Source organism: Myotis myotis, unplaced genomic scaffold (genome assembly GCF_014108235.1).
Source record: "Myotis myotis isolate mMyoMyo1 unplaced genomic scaffold, mMyoMyo1.p scaffold_m19_p_2, whole genome shotgun sequence".
NCBI lineage: Eukaryota > Metazoa > Chordata > Mammalia > Chiroptera > Vespertilionidae > Myotis > Myotis myotis.
The window spans coordinates 42,958,705-42,976,058 of NW_023416324.1; the positions used below are offsets into that span (position 1 = coordinate 42,958,705).

At 37.7% G+C, this 17,354-nt stretch overlaps 1 protein-coding gene and 1 non-coding gene across 13 annotated transcripts in view; both read left to right on the forward strand.

The window, feature by feature from the left end:
• PATJ (PATJ crumbs cell polarity complex component) overlaps positions 1 to 17,354 on the forward strand; it is a 309,148-nt gene that overhangs the window by 176,714 nt on the left and 115,080 nt on the right. For all 12 annotated transcript variants that reach the window (XR_004974443.1, XM_036352893.1, XM_036352882.1 and 9 more), the window contains one exon: positions 8,610 to 8,806. Coding sequence is in view for 11 of the 12 variants with exons in the window: in XM_036352893.1 (XP_036208786.1) it covers positions 8,610 to 8,806 (197 nt within the window). In the remaining variant the exon portion in view is untranslated. The remainder of the gene's footprint in view (positions 1 to 8,609; positions 8,807 to 17,354) is intronic.
• Positions 6,725 to 6,857, forward strand: LOC118677992. Its single transcript, XR_004974687.1, has one exon. It is a non-coding gene; the product is annotated as a small nucleolar RNA SNORA52 (small nucleolar RNA).

Below are 17,354 nucleotides of genomic sequence, written 5' to 3' on the forward strand. Positions count from 1 at the left end.
CATTTAAACTATAGAATAGCTTTGCCTGTTTTTTGAACTTGATAAAAATTGAATCATGTGGTGTATATGCTTTTCTGTCTTGTTTTCTTTCAGTCAACTGTACATTTCTAATATTCAAACATGTTGCCTATAGGAGTGGTTGGTTTTCATTGTTGAATAAAGTTCCATTTTATGAACATGCCATAATTACTTACCCATTCTTCTGTAAATGGGCATCTTGAGGATTGTACTTCATAACTCCAAATATGCAAAGGGATAAGCATAGTGTCAGGGAAAGTTCAGTCAATATTAATACAGTGCCTTGTTTAAAATGTACTCATTGTACATTGACTCATTTGAATTTTGATTCATCTAATGGGAACATTTTAGATTTTTATTATTAGTTGAGGCTTTTATTTTCTTACTCTATGGTCTCTTAAGGAAATAATCTTAATGATTTTTGCTCTCATTAACTGCCTGAATTTTGTCACTTTAAATGTATGGTTGAGTTTCTTTTCTATTCTTATACCTAATATAAATTGAATTATTGTGAAGGAAATTACTCAATTTCTCTGTTGTTTTTCCCCCCAAGTCCTATATTAATACATTTTTGTTTAATTCTGGCCCTGACTTTCACCTAAGATCATGGACACCATAGCCAAACTTTCTGGTTTCAAATCCCAGCTTTACTATTCACTTGCTTGTTACCGCACAAGCTATCTACCCTTTCTGTCCCTTAGTTTCTTCACCTCTAAAAGGGGATAATAATATCTACCAAATCGATTTTTTTTATCCTTACCTGAGGATATTTTTCCATTGATTTTTAAAGAGAGTGGAAGAGAAAGGGAAAAACAGAGAGAAATATCGATGTGAGAAAACACATGGATTGGTTGCCTCCTGACGAGCCATGTGACCTGAGCTGGGGGGGAGTCTGCAACCATGGTATGTGCCCTTGCCCAGAATCAAACCTGGGACGCCTTGGTCTGCAGGCCTACGCTCTATGCACTGAGCCAAACTGGCTAGGGCCCGAATCAATTTTTATAAAGATTAAATGAATTAAATTATAAAGTGCTTAGAACAATATCTAGCTGTTATTATTATTATACTGGTACTTATCTGTAGGTCTTGTGTTTCTAAGTTAATTTCTACTTATAATATCAAATTTGTAGCTGGCAAAAATTCCTACTACATGTAAGAGGAAGGTTTGTTTATTCGTTGCCATTCCAAATGTCGTTTATGTGGACATGTTTTCCTTATTTTCTCTATTTGTGGGCTTTCACTTGAGATTTGCTCCTTACGACTGGAGTTCACATGCTGGTGTTTTTTTGTGTGTGTGTGTTTTGTTTTGTTTATCAGTTATGGTTTTCTTTCATGTTTTTACTTCTCAAATCTGTAGGTACTGGATTAACTCTCAGTGAATGAAAAGTGATTACTGCATAAGAAAATTAGATTGAGATGCATATCATAACCTGAGTATTTAAAAGTGGGATTGTTGTATTTAATATATAGAAAAATATACTTAAATATTTTTCTCTGTGTTTTTATTCTTTATTATTTGGAAACAGACCAGGTGACAAAATGGTTCTGAAGTTGTATTGGATCATTATTCCAGTGTGTTGAACATTTTCTATTAACAGACTGGGCAGTGACTTGAATTAAGTTTCTTTCTTGGGAGAACGGTTCTGTTATTTAGCAACACCTAATATCCTGTGATGGTAGGAAAACATCCTGAGTCCATACTAGAGAAGTCTTATTGGCTTTTTTGGATGGGAAAAGGCATCGACGCTTTGATACAGAATTATGAGTATTTTGGGATTCCTTTCTTCAGATAATATTGTCATGGGGCTAGAAAATCCATGTTTAAAACAAGAGTGACTGTTCAGCTGAGTCAAAAGACTTCCCTCTCTCCTTTATTCTAGGTTGCTATTCATTCCAGGGATTGAAGTAAAGCCTAGTGAGTTCTACTAGTATTTAGAAATTGAAGGGCATCTAGATTATTTGGGAATAGGAACTACCTTCACTTAATTACACAATGTGAAAGTCAATGAAGATCAGTATAAAGATTGGCTGTTTATTACAAATACTTCTTGGCAATACCAGTAATGGGTATAGTAAGATCCTGGATGATTATAACACTTTTAATGTTTTGTTGCTAAAATTGAGTAGTTATATAAGGGGTGTGTGTGTGTGTGTGTGTGTGTCTTCTTTGGATTTTAATTTTCTTAATTTTAGAGAACTTCACTGGCTTCAAATAAAATAATATTCTTTATCCTACCTCTTTAATGCATTTTTAGTTAAATTGAAATGTTTTAAGAAAACTGCTTTCCTTATACATTTTCTTTCCATGTATCCCCTTCCCCACCCACTGGTTGCCATGGAAACGACTCCCCCCACCCTAAGAGCAAATGCCAGGCAGTGTGGGGTTCCCTGTGGTGGAGCCACATGTCTAATGCTGCAGAATACTTTGTGCTGACTCAGCTGTGCACTGGAGGGGCTATATTGTGGCTTCTTTCTTTTCTTTTCTTTTTAAAATCTTTATTGTTGAAAGCATGATAGATCCTCCTTTTCCCCCAGTGTGGTTTCTTTCTTAAATCCTGAGTTGTTAAAGTGGCATGCAGTGTCTTGATTTTCCAAAGATGAAAGCTCATTACTGCTTTCTCCCACACACTAACTCTGTTTTCCTTCTCAAACCCTTTTGAAATTCTAGTTCACCTTTAATTATACCTACAGAGTAGAAGTAATTGGTAATGGAAATTACCGGGAACTTCTGCGATTTGAGAAGGCAGGAGGCAGCTATGTGGGAGGGTAGGAGATAGAGGGGAAAAGATTGAGATTGAGATTCTAAAGCAATCTACTGTATAGTCAAAACAAATTTCATATTTAATCCTGAGCACAATTATGGAGCCAGAGATAGTCTCCATATTAGATTAGTTCTTGTGAAAAGCATATTTCAAGCCTGCCTTATATTTTGGTTGTCTGTGAACATTATGGTTGACTGTCATGATAGCTCTAGAAAAAAAATTTGTGTTGCATGGGAGAGTAAGCTGTTATTTACAGGTATAGCTGCCCATGAAAATCAACTCAGGGCCTGTTACAAAGAGAACTTGACCCTATTCCCAAACCTTACCCCAAACTTATTGGCTCAGAATCTCAGCTGGTGGAGCCTTGTTATGATCCTATTTTACAGGCTCTCGGGGTGATTTTAGGTAGCCTGCCTGCCTAATGATCTAAGCAGACTAGGACTGGGAACCATTGTTTCGGCTCCCTTAAGGGAGCCTCTTATTAAACATTCTACCAGTCTAAGTGTTAGCTGTGATGTGATGAAGAGAGCACGGCACTTGGACCCAAACGCTGGCCAAACCACCTTACCTAAGTATCAGTCTACTCATCTGCATATAGAAATGTTTGCAAAGGTGTGGGAGGATTCAGTGACATGATGAACTTTGGAAAGTTTCTTTTATGTACAGAAGTATTCTGATAATATGATGACTCTAAATATAGCTTCTTCAACTAAGGGAGAAATTTGAAGTATTTGTATTTTTTTTAATGTTATTGGAGAGATTTAACATGATTTGGTAGAGAAGGAATTACACTACATATTAGAAGAAGACTTTCATTTCTAGCTATAAATTAGCTTCATAACCTTATACAGGATCTTCTTTTTACAGTCTAATTTTGTTCTTTATGAAATGGAGTCCAAGGTAGGGGGCACTTTAAGAGAAGGTAGCTCTAGATGATTTCTTGGTTTATTTTGCCTGCATTAAAAGTCTTTGATTCTGTGATATAGTGAAAACATAGCATTTAATTTGTATAGGAGTTGGACTGCTCTTCTTTTTTTAAATATATTTTTATTGATTTCAGAGAAGAAGGGGGAGGGAAAGACATAGAAACGTCAATGATGAGAGAGAATCATTGATCGGCTACCTCCTGCACACCCTTGAATGGAATCAAACCTGAGACCTTTCAGTCCGCAGGCCGATGCTCTATCCACGGAGCCAAACCGGCTAGGGCTGGATCGCTCATCTTTTAAGTCCCTTCTAAGTTATGAGTCTAAATAAAAACTGTAGGATAATTCAAATTCTGAGGCCTGAAAATCTTAACAATAAAAATTTAACTGAAGATTAACGAGCATGTATGTTACAAAGCATTTTATGATGCATTGAAGAAATGATAAAGTATAAATCCTTTTGCTTTTCAAGTTTCTTCCGTTTAATAGTCTATTTTAAAAGATAAGGCATACCTTGTTATTTTTTTTCTAATAGTCCTAATGGATTTTTTTACTTTTGAATGCAAGTCTAAAGAAGAAACCAGTCTACTTCTTTTAACTGAAATAATGCATTATCTCTGAAAAACTTTTGTGTCATGCTATTAGGACTCCACCATGTTTTTGTCACATTGTTCGGGGCATTGATTTAATAATATGGCACAGCAATTGAAGAAAACCTTAGAAACCATTCTTTGATGATTTCAACTGGCATATATTTCACATATTAACAACCTAATATATGCCAGACACTATATTAGGTACAGAAGACAGCAGTGAAATGCATGTACAAGGAACCTCACAAAAGGTTATTATATTCTAGAATAGGGAAGTATAAAGTAACAAAATTTTTTTAAAAAAAATATTTTCAGATTGTGTAACCGAGATACATGCCCCTGACTGGAATCAAACCCTTGACCTTTGGTCTGTGGGCCAATGCTCTAACCATGAGCCAGACCAGCCAGGGCATAACATGTATTTTTAAGGTAACAACCTCATTTTACAAATAAAAAATCTGTAGTTTGTGGAGGTTCACTGACTGGTCCAAGGAACTAGTGGTGTGAAATGGCTCGGCTAAAGATTAGAACTGAATTCTGACTCTTTTGCCCTTGCTTCTTTCTACTTTTTTCACCCATTATAATTAATCATTCTAATGTGTTAAATACTTGTGTCTTTGTATATTTGCTTCCAAAATATGTCTTGTGGGTTTTCGTGCATTGACCTTAATTTGCATTCTGTCTTTTCTCCTTTTCATTCAGCACTGTTTTTATTTTTTATTTTTAAATAATTCTTTATTGTTGAAAGTTTTACATGTGTCCCCTTTTTTTGCCCATTGACCCCCTCCAGCCTGCCCCTGCCACCACTATCCCTCCCCCTCACCCCCAGCCCAGGCCCTCACCACCCCATTGTCTATGGTCATGGGCCATGCATATATGCATACAAGGTTCTTGGTTGATTACTTCCCACCCACCCACACTCCCCGCCTTCCCTCCAAGATTCTGCACTCTGTTTCATGCTTCCTTGTCTCTGGATCCACTCCATGTTCATCAGTTATTTTGTTACTTAGATTCCACATATGAGTGAGATCATGTGATACTTGTCTTTCTCTGACTGACTTATTTCAGTTAGCATGACACTCTCCAGGTCCCTCCATGCTGTCTCAAAGGGAAAGAGATTCTTCTTTTATACTGCTGCATAGTATTCCATGGTATAAATGTACCACAGCTTTTTTATCCACTCATCTACTGATGGACACTTGGACTATTTCCAGATCTTAGCTACTGTAAATTGATTTCAGCACTAGTTTTAAATCTCTCCATATTACTGCTTATAGTGAATTGCTTCTATCTGCTGACAGTACACACTGGTGTCCACCACATTTCATCTATCCTCTCCCCCAATGACAGACACCCAGATTACTCCCAACTCCCTGTTATCTCAAATAACATTGTAATGAGTATTATTAGCCGGTTGTCTTGTTTGAGACCTGTGTAAGAATTCATTAGGCTATATGTACCCAAGAGTGGAATTGCTGGTTTATACACTCTGTGTAGGCTTAATTTGATTAAGTAGTGTCAGACTGCTCTCCAGAATAGCTACACCACTCAACACTCCTAACCACAGTGTGTGAGGGTTCCTCTATTCCAGGGGTGGGCAAACTTTTTGACTCGAGGGCCACAATGGGTTCTTAAACTGGACCGGAGGGCCGGAACAAAAGCATGGATGGAGTGTTTGTGTGAACTAATATAAATTCAAAGTAAACATCATTACATAAAAGGGTACGGTCTTTTTTTTCAATAGTTTTATTCATTTCAAACAGGCCGGATCCGGCCCGCGGGCCGTAGTTTGCCCACGGCTGCTCTTAGTCTCATATCTCCACTAAGGCTTAATGACCCAGTTTTTGGCTGTTTGCCAGTCTAATAGTGTAAACTGATATCTCATTTTAATTAGCATTTCCATAACTACTAATGAATTTGAGTGTCTCTTCACATGTTGAATTTTATATCTTTTGATCAGATTCCTATTGTTATTTTTCTGCTTGATTTATAGAGGTTCTCTGTATATTGATTCCCTGTTGGTTTTAAATACTTACAAATGCCTTTTTATTATACTTTTATTTGTATATTTAAATTCAGAAAGTGCTTTCTGTTCCAATTCATTGACAGTTTGGGGTTTTTGAAAAATCTTAAGTAGATGTTGTACTTTCTCAGAATGCTTTTCTTTATCTACTATTATTATCTTTCAGTTCTTCTATTTTAATTTATGAATGTGATTTTCCTTGAAAAATTTCCTGATGATTAACTATCCTTGCATTCCTGGCCTATACCCTTCTTCATAATTTATTGTTAGATTGAATCGTATGAAAATGCTTTTCTTATGTCAGAAAATGGTCAATCTTTGGCTATATCATGACGTCAAATTAAATATTTTAATACACTCTTGAATTAAATTATAGTTTTTAAATAAAAAATTTTATGTTCTTGGTCCATCCTAATTCCTGTTGGTCGCCTGTGGCCTTCCAGGTTTCACTTGTGGACCAAAGCAGTGTAGAAGCCTGCCCCGAGGAGTGAGCATGGCTTCTGTGGGCTCATGCCAGGGGCACTTCTAGACACTCAGAGAAAAAAAATAATTATGTTCATTATTATAAATAAGACTGTAATTTTCTTTTCTTATTCTTTTTTTTAATCCTCACCCAAGGATATTTTTTCCATTGCTTTTTAGAGAGAGTGAAGGGGGCGGTGGGGGGTGGGGGGGGGGTGGCGGGGAGAGAAACATTGATGTGAGAAAGACACATTAACTGGTTGCCTCCTACATAAGCCCTGACCAGGGCCAGAGATCAAACCTGCAACTCAGGTTTTAAACTGGGAATTAAACCTGTGACCCTTCGATGCCACACCAGCAAGGGAAATTTTCTTGATTTTGGAATCAGAATTAGAATTATACAGCCTCAAAAATGGGGTGGATAACTTTTTGTACATTTTCCATATTTTGGAACAGCTTACATAGGATAAAAATTTATTATAACTTGAAATCTGATAGAATTCAAATGTAAAAATATCTAGGACTAGAAAGTATTTTTGAAAGGTAATATTCTTGACGATCATTTCACTTTATTTAATAATTACTAGTCTATTGTAGTTTTACATTTAGTGTTGTATTTAGTATATGTTATTTTAAATTTTTGAGCAATTTATCTGTTATCTATATTTTAAAATGTGTCAACATTTAGTTCATTGATATACTACTCATAATAATATTATTTTAAAATCTGTCTGTAGTTATTTTCCCTTTCTTGTCCTATAATTTATTTGTATCATCTAAACCATAAAGTAGAGATAGCAAAGTGAGACAGAGACCAGATAAGATAATTATAAAATACCTGTAAGCCATGACCATTGAGTTGTTTTTTTTTTTTAATATATTTTATTGATTTTTTTAAACAGAGGAAGGGAGAGGGATAGAGAGTTAGAAACATCAATGAGAGATAAAATCAATCAGCTGCCTCCTGCACACTCCCTACTGGGTATGTGCCCGCAACCAAGGTACATGCCATTGACTGGACTCAAACCTGGGACCCTTGAGTCTGCAGGCTGACGCTCTATCCACTGAGCCAAACCAGTTAGGGCAACCATTGAGTTTTTTTTTTAACATGTATGTTCATTTTTCCAGCATCCAAGCAAGTAGGTAATCTAATGCCCATTTCATAGATGAATTCCATAGAGATAAAATAATATATTAAATATTGGGTATTGAGTAAATGATAGATTCGCAGATCGAATTCAGGGCTGATAGCTAAATCAACGTTCTTAATTCCCCTTGTTTTTACTCACATAGCACTCAATATTATTATTTTGTAACCTTTGCATACTTTAAAGAAATGTAATTATTTAAAAATAATTATTTATTTTCTTTCCTACTGGACTGCAAATCCACAACAGGAACATGTCTGCTTTGTTCAAAATAATATCTCAAGGACCAATCACTTTGCTTGGCATATAGCTGGTGCTCCGTAAATATTCTTTGTCTCCGCCCCGCCCCCCTTTTTTTTGGAGAGGGTGCAGGGAAGCCAGGATTTTCACCACATTGTTTTGACCATCTAATGTGAGAAAATAACCCTTGGAAAGCCTAGGCCAGTGTGAAACTGGACAATCAGGAAAAGTTTGATGAGTGAACTACCTTCTTAGATAGATGTAAAGATTTCTTAACTGTAACTTATACATAAGGCTATGAATGACCTCAAGCACTTCATTTTCCAAAAGGACCATTCATTGTAGAGGAATCACAGTATGGCTTGGGGAATGTTGACATCTCTGTAATATAAATTTAACTGCTCTCTTTAATTTTCTCTTTATCTTTATTTTAATAGAAAAAATCAGGCAAAGATATGCAGATCTGCCAGGAGAATTACACATTATTGAACTTGAAAAGGATAAGAATGGACTTGGACTCAGCCTTGCGGGCAATAAGGACAGGTCACGCATGAGCATCTTTGTGGTGGGAATTAACCCAGAAGGACCCGCAGCCACAGACGGACGGATGCGTATTGGAGATGAACTATTAGAGGTAAGGGGCATATATTTTTTTTACTTCTCTTCTGGTGAAGTGAAGGGGTACAGGAGATAGTGTACAATACAATGAGGTGAAGGAGAAGAGTGTTGACAAATTATATTTTCTTCAACTATTTAAAATCATTTTTCAAAGCAAAAATAAAAACCATATTGTCACGTGCAAATGTTATTTGCTGCTTGAGTAAAAACAAATCTCTCAAAATAATTTAGAAGCCTTTAAGTAAAATCTCATGGACACATACTAAAAGAATGTCTTGTTTTTAATATTAATTTTTAAAAGTTCAAAACTAATTTGATTATGTATTAATATAATATTATTAGCATTTATCAAAATGCTCTGGGTTTTGAATTAACCATAAGTATGACAATTGTATGTATTTTTGTGTTTTGTTTTTACTATTTTACATAGTAACTATTTTTGTTTTTATTAACATTTGTTTTTGCTGTTGTAATTTAATTTTTTGGAAAAGTGCCAGAGCCAATGAAACCTTGTGATCTGATTGTCAAGGAATGGTTAATATCGGTGAAGCTGATGATGTGGGTTAAAGCCACATAAGAACAGGATAGAAATAAAAGAAGATAATTACTCTCTAGATGTTTTCATCAATAAACAGGAGCACTGGTATTTTATTTCTCTGTCTGGGATCTTATTAGATACCAGTAACAAATGAGTGTGGCTGCAGAGTAATGAGACCGCTTTACAGGCCATACACAAAAGTCAACACTGTACAGGGCATTGGGAACTGGACTTCGAAGACCTACTTTAACTCCTATCAATTCTTTCAGGTATTAGTTGCATTTTAGAAGGAGTTTAACAGGGTACCTGGCACACAGTTGACTGTTATTTGGATCATATTTCCTCCCTTGCAGACAGAAACTTCAATACCTGTTTTCTAGACTAGAAGCTGGAAGAGCTCTCCTGGGTGGGAAAAAAAATTAACAAATTGCCATATTGGATACCTCCTATTCCTTCCTTTGACTTTCTGAATTTGATCCTTTTGTTGCTATTTAGCAACTTTAATCTTCATTCAGAGATGAAAAGGGAAAGAAGATTAAACATGGCAATAATTTAATCCCACTCTGCTCCTCTCAATTTCTCTTGTTAAAAAAAAAATTAAAATATGTTGGAACACATTCTAGCATCACATATTTTAGCTGTTTATCTTCTCTAATCCTCGGTTACCTTCATTATCAAATGGAAATTATTCATTCAGCAAGTATCTTTTTTTTAAATATTGTTATTGATTTCAGAGAGGAAAGGAGTAGGAGAAAGAGAGATAGAAACATCAATGATGAGAGAGAATCATTGATTGGCTGCCTCCTACACACCCCCTCCTGGGGATCGAGCCTGAAACCTGGGCATATGACCAGAATTGAACCTGGGACCCTTCAATCTGCAGGGGACCAACACTCTGTCCACTGAGCCAAATCAGCCTAGCGATTGTGTGGCAGCAACCTCAGAGGGTGTGATGAGAATTAAGGAGAGAAGATAAAGTCAGGTTTTGTTGCAATGTCTGGCACATGGTAGTAATACCTTCAAATTTTTCAGATGCTATTGGTAAAATAATATTTTTCATGGACTTTTGTATTTCAGTTCTTTTTGGTTTGTTTATATTCGTGCATTTGCCTCTGAAGGGGTCTCCCAGAGGGAAGCCATCTTCTACTCCTCACCAGCTCCATGCAGCGTCTTGAAAAGCTGAGAGAATGGAAAAATGCACATATTGGATTCTTAATCAGTTGTAACCAATCTTCTCACGTGACTTTTGGCTCTAGGTCAGGGGTGACGGGGAAAATATTCCTTTGGAAAATAGTTTCCTGGTGTCTTTTTAAAGCTGGGAAAAAATTTCAATCATTTCTCTATGATATGTGAGGAATTTGTATATAGCATGATATTCAATCCAGTGTGCTTTCGAACTGAGAATAAGACATTGATTTCATGATGAGTGCCAGGGAAGGTGAAGCCAGGAGTTACCACCGTAGTCCTTTGCCTATTGCGGTGTGTTAAATGATGGCATTATGATATCATGGCATGCGCAATGCCTTATGATAGAGCCATGGCCAGTGGTTTTCAGATTATGCTGACTAGATTTCCAGGTTAGGGCACATCTGCGCATTTGCTTATCCACCCACGCTCCATTTATTTCTGTGGCTTCTCTCCTCAGTTGAGGTCACGCTATCCCTGCCTTGATTATTTTGACAGTCCCGCCATTTGCTCATCTCACTTCTCATTATTGCTTTTTGTTATTGTTACGTTGTCACTTTACTCCAGCCTCCTTTTATTTATAGTTGATCTGAGTTGTTTAAGCCCTAACCTGAGGCTAATTTAGAGAAGGTGGGAAAGGGACGGGTGGGACATACATGGTGGCTTCTTCGAAGTCAGAGACTCTGCTTCTCTCCCGGAGCCTGTGGGTGGCTGATTTTTGGCAGGACGTCTGCCAGCAGTTTTGTTGCTGAGCGACTGCCTTGCTCCCGTGGAAGAGCAGTCAGCTAGTTCTGCCGATCGATGGCCCAGTTCATGTACAAAAGAAATCTTACGTGAAGCCCCCAGAAGACCATGTGATTAAGTCTCAGCTTCTCTGCCGTTTACTGCGATGCTAGCGGAGTGGGGGTAGAGGGCTCTGAATTAATTTCAAAATGCATTAACATATAATTACCATGTAGACTGGAATGAGACTTGCTCTAGAGTATTGGCTTTCCCTAAGCAATTAGTCCCAGAAAATACACAAGCCTGCTCACGGTGCTGTCACAGGAATATAGGATTTATTTATAATCTTTCCTACAGTGCACATGTGGGAAGCAAGAGCCGATAGTGCTGTGCCGGGAATTGGAGTGATTTGTCAGGTCACCGAAGCAGCCAGAGGAACCTGTGTGGGTGGCCCAGGAAATGCACAATTGATTCGGGGGGCATGGAGGGCTGTGTCTCGTCTGGCTCACACGTCCTTCAAGATGGAGGAAGTACATTCCCTTTGTAACATTTACCTGCAGGATCACCACAACTAAATCTTGTTATTTTGCATGTGCTTGTGTTTATTTAAGAACCATCAAAAATAAAAAGCATGAATATGTCCCTTATTTGCCAGGGATAAAGACATACAACTACAGGTAAATTCAGTTATGACTGTCTAGTAGTATTTATTTGATAAAATAAAAGAACTGGAACCATAAAGGTTAAGTAACTGACCCATGTACCTGCCCACACACCAGTCTCAGCAGTCGATCCTTCACTCTCTGCTCATTGACACTGAATTATTTTTGAAGTCTTTTGGAAAACTTAGGTGCAATATAGGAGCATAGTACAGTAGTAAATAAATTAAAAGCTTTTGTGCATCCATAGATAAGATTCTAATTTATAGTCAAAAGCTTCTGTCATCTTAGATTGGCTCTTTTAGATTAATATCATACATGGATTTATAAATTGTACTTTTTAATGCAATAATTATGCCCTAAGAGACTTCATGTAATAAAATATCCCATTGCAGAAACACTAGTTTACAGAGCAGAAAGTAAAGGATTTCAAAATTGCAAAACAATTTCTTTTGCCTACAGTTTAATTAACACAGATAGATTTACAATAGCTAAACATGCAAAAAGAAATTGATTGGCCAATTTTTTTATTATGGCAATGGTTTCATGAGTGTTCAGACATATCAAATTTTACATTTTAAGCATGTGATTTATTGTATATCCATTATATCTCAGTAAAGCAGTTAAAAAATCAGTTGATCGCCTAACCGGTTTGGCTCAGTGGATAAAGCGTCGGCCTGCGGACTGAAGGATCCCAGTTTCGATTGTAGTCAAAGGCATGTGCCTTGGTTGCGGGCACATCCCCAGTGGGGGCTGTGCAGGAGGCAGCTGATCGATGTTTCTCTCTCATCGATGTTTCTAACTCTCTATTCTTCTCCCTTCCTCTCTGTAAAAAAAATCAATAAAATATATATGTTTTAAAAAAAGTTTTTAAAGAAAAAGTGGAAAAAAAAGAAGAAAAATCAGTTGATCAAACCTGACTAAAATAAATACTGTAAGCAAGTCCTGAATATGATCTTCCCATGCAGAGCTATAGTCACCCCATTGTGTGACTCTTAAAAGTAGTCTACAGCCTAATTAACAAATTAGCCAGCAGAAGAATGGGGTCAGCCTCACACACAAAACAGTGGAGGACCTCTCCTGTGTGTGCAACATTTTACCTTTCTTCAAAGTGCAATATCGTCCACTCTCCTCCCCAGCCCACCCCCATCCCTGCCATTATAGCACTGTAGTCAGTAGCTGTGTCTTGCTAAATCATTTTCCCTCAGTAATCTACTGTGTTCTACCTCATTTGAGTTATATAAAGATGTACTCATTAAGAGACCAATGGGGAGATATGGAAATGGGAGAGCTGTGTTGGGAACTGAGCTAACATCGAATACTTATTATTTATGAGGCAGTGCTAAATTTTTTAAATGCATTCCCGCTCTCAACTTTTACAAGGGCCCAGTGAAAGTTGGTGCTATTTTAACCCCTGTATTACAAAAAAGGAAACTGAGGCACCCAAGGGCAGAATAAACATGTGAACACTAGCTTTTCTGACTCTAAGGGCTTTGCTTTTAAGTTATTTAGTTCTTGGATTAATAGAGATTCTAGATTCAGAAGGTAATCAGTGAATTTCTCCTCATTTTGTAGTTTGGATAGCTCTAGATTAATGCAGTTACAATATCTGAAGTGGTTTCTCACAATGCAATACCCTGTTACTCTTTTTATTTTCTAAAAATTTAATGCCACTTTGAATCCATTAAAAGAAGAATGCAGTCAGGGAAATTATACCTGTCTCCCAAGAACCAGAAAAGGAAAATAATATTTTTGAGTTTGTTCTTGTCCAATGTGAGAGCTCCTCTGAGCTCCATAATTAAGAGCTTCCCCCCTCAGGGCCACTACCAAGCCAAGGTTTTCTCTTCAGGCTGCAGGAAATACTATGTAAAACCTCGCGCTTGTATGAGTGGCCTCATTCTTTTCCGGGTTTCCTGCAATGAAGTCTTTATCTTCTACTCCTGCCATTTTTGTTTCTGTCTCTGGCCCGTTGCGGAAGGAGTTTTGAATTATTTAGTCACACTTCAGTGTCTTTATGCTGCTGAATTATTTAGGCTAAAGACCTATATTCCTTCTGATCTTTTGGAGGAGTGTGATCATTTCATTTTTACCATAGCAGTCCTCATTACCGCTCCACCAGAGCTTTATGGGAGGTTTCTACAGGGAGCCATGCGATCTTAACGTCATGGAGAGAAAGTGCAGTGAAAGCAGAAAGTAAAAGTGAGGATAACTGGGGCAAGAATATAAGCAATGGGTTGGGAATGTGTGCTGGGAAGACACTGGCCATTGGGAGGGATAACTGGGTTTCAGGCTGCCTCTGGAGGCTCTCCCCTCTTTTCTGCAGTTTCTCCTCGGGTTTCGCATGACACCGGGGCAGTTCTCCAGGCCTCTGCTCCCTCCTTTCCCAGTCCCCCACCCCTCACACACACCATCCCCCCACCCACCCCTGCCTCCGCTTCCTCCCAGGCTGCTCCTGGCTATGCAGTGACCATACCTGAAATGCACTCTGGAAAGATATGCTCTTAGATTATTGAAAAGGGTTTCCTTATAACAGCCAGCCTCAACATAGAATTTATTTCTGTATTTTGCTTTATTTGCAGAATTAGAAATTTAGAGTCACTTCTAATCGCAATGCAATCTTAAGGCACAAAGCTTAAAATAAAAGTTTTTTAAAATATATTTTTATTGATTTCAGAGAGGAGAAGAGAGAGATAAAAACATTAGTGATGAGAAAGAACCATTGATCGGCTGCCTCCTACATACCCCTTGCTAAGGATCGAGCCCACAACTCGGGCATGTGCCCTTGGCCAGAATCAAACCCGGGACCCTTCAGTCCGCAAGCCCTCTAGCCACTGAAACAAACTGGCTAGGGCTAAAGTAAACGTTTTAATAAGATTCTTATTCCAAGTTTGACTTACTAACAATATCAAACAACTGCTCAAATTTATCAAAAATGTGATTGTGTATTTTAATTATAGTTTTTAAGATGAAAACCTAAAATCAGCATTCCAACCTGAAAATCAGATGTTCCACCCAAAACAGTAACCATGAGTCTATTTCTCATTATTTTAAGTCAGGAAACATTACACATTACATGTTAACCCCACCCCACCCCAATTTCCTAAAATATAACTGCAATACAATAAAAATAATCATATAGAGGTAGCACATACTCCTGTTCCGATGTAAAATGCCAAATATCACTTCAGAACTACCAGGTAACGTGGTTGCTGACACATGGCTTTGTATGCAGTGGTTTCTGTGAGCTCTACCAGCACCCAAGCTGCACACCTTCCTTGTTGCTACCGAGTGTGTGGTTCAGAATGTCTCTCTGTGATTCTCTACTTGAACTACAGCTTGGGACTTTCCCCTCCCAACGTTATGTTTAAAATGTTTTATTTTGGCCCTGGACAGTTCGCTCAGTGGTTAGAGTGTCGGCCGGGGGATTGAAGGGTCACGGGTTTTCATAATATTAACATATCGTAATTTAAAATTGTTTTGACTCTCTGAATTTTTTTTTTTATTTATTTTTATTTTTTTTTTTTTATTGCTTAAAGTATTACAAAGGGTATTACATATGTGTCCATTTTATCCCCCCGCCCTAGACAGTCCCCTAGCCTCCCCTATCCCCCAATGTCTTATGTCCACTGGTTATGCTTATATGCATGCATACAAGTCCTTTAGTTGATCTCTTACCCCCCTACCTCCTGCCCCCCAACCCTCCCCGGCCTTCCTGCTGCAGTTTGACAATCTGTTTGAGGCAGCTCTGCCTCTGTATCTATTATTGTTCAAAAGTTTATAATGGTCTCTATTATCCATGAATGAGTGAGATCATGTGGTATTTTTCCTTCATTGACTGGCTTATTTCACTTAGCATAATGCTCTCCAGTTCCATCCATGACGTTGCAAATGGTAAGAGTTCCTTCCTTTTTAGAGCAGCATAGTATTCCATCGTGTAGATGTACCACAGTTTTCTAATCCATTCATCTACTGATGGGCACTTAGGCTGTTTCCAGATCTTAGCTATGGTGAATTGTGCTGCTATGAACATAGGGGTGCATATATCCTTTCTGATTGGTGTTTCTGGTTTCTTGGGATATATTCCTAGAAGTGGGATCACAGGGTCAAATGGGAGTTCCATTTTCAGTTTTTTAAGGAAACTCCATACTGTCTTCCATAGTGGCTGCACCAGTCTGCATTCCCACCAGCAGTGCACAAGAGTTCCTTTTTCTCTACATCCTCTCCAGCACTTGTCGTTTGTTGATTTGTTGATGATAGCCAGTCTGACAGGTGTGAGATGATACCTCATTGTTGTTTTGATTTGCATCTCTCGGATGATTAGTGACTTTGAGCATGTTTTCATATGTCTCTTGGCTTTTTGAATGTCCTCTTTTGAAAGGTGTCTATTTAGGTCCTTTGCCCATTTTTTGATTGGATTGTTTATCTTCCTTTTGTTAAGTTGTATGAGTTCCCTATAAATTTTGGAGATTAGGCCCTTATCAGATATGACATTGGCAAATATGTTTTCCCACACAGTGGGTTTTCTCGTTGTTTTGTTGATGGTTTCTTTTGCTGTGCAGAAGCTTTTTATTTTGATGTAGTCCCATTTGTTCATTTTCTCTTTCGTTTCAAGTGCCCTAGGAGCTGCATCAGTGAAGAAATTGCTTCGGCATATGTCTGAGATTTTGTTGCCTTTGGATTCTTCTAGAATTTTTATGGTTTCCTGTCGTACATTTAAGTCCTTTATCCATTTTGAGTTTATTTTTGTGTATGGTGTAAGTTGGTGGTCTAGTTTCATTTTCTTGCATATATCTGTCCAATTTTCCCAACACCATTTATTGAAGAGACTATCTTGGCTCCATTGTATGTTCTTGCCTCCTTTGTCAAATATTAATTGAGCATATTGGTTCGGGCTGATTTCTGGGCTCTCTATTCTATTCCATTGATCTATATGCCTATTCTTGTGCCAGTACCAGGCAGTTTTGAGAACAGTGGCTTTGTAATACAACTTGATATCTGGTATTGAGATCCCACCTACTTTGGTCTTTTTCAGGATTGCTGCAGCTATTCGGGGTCTTTTTTTATTCCAGATGAATTTTTGGAGAGTTCGTTCTAGATCTCTGAAGTATGCCGTTGGTATTTTAATGGGAAGTGCGTTGAATTTATAGATTGCTTTGGGTAGTATGGACATTTTAATGATGTTGATTCTACCAATCCATGAACACGGTATGTTCTTCCATCTGTTTATGTCTTCCTCTATATCTTTTTTCAACGTCCTGTAGTTTTCTGAGTAGAGGTCTTTTACCTCTTTAGTTAAGTTTATTCCTAGGTAGCTTAATTTTTTTGGTGCGATGGTAAACGGGATTGTTTTTATAATCTCTCTTTCTGAAAGTTCACTATTGGTGTGACTCTCTGAATTTTATTGCCCATCCTTATTTATGTTTCTGGCTATAATTTGAAAGTATTCAGTTAGCAAATAG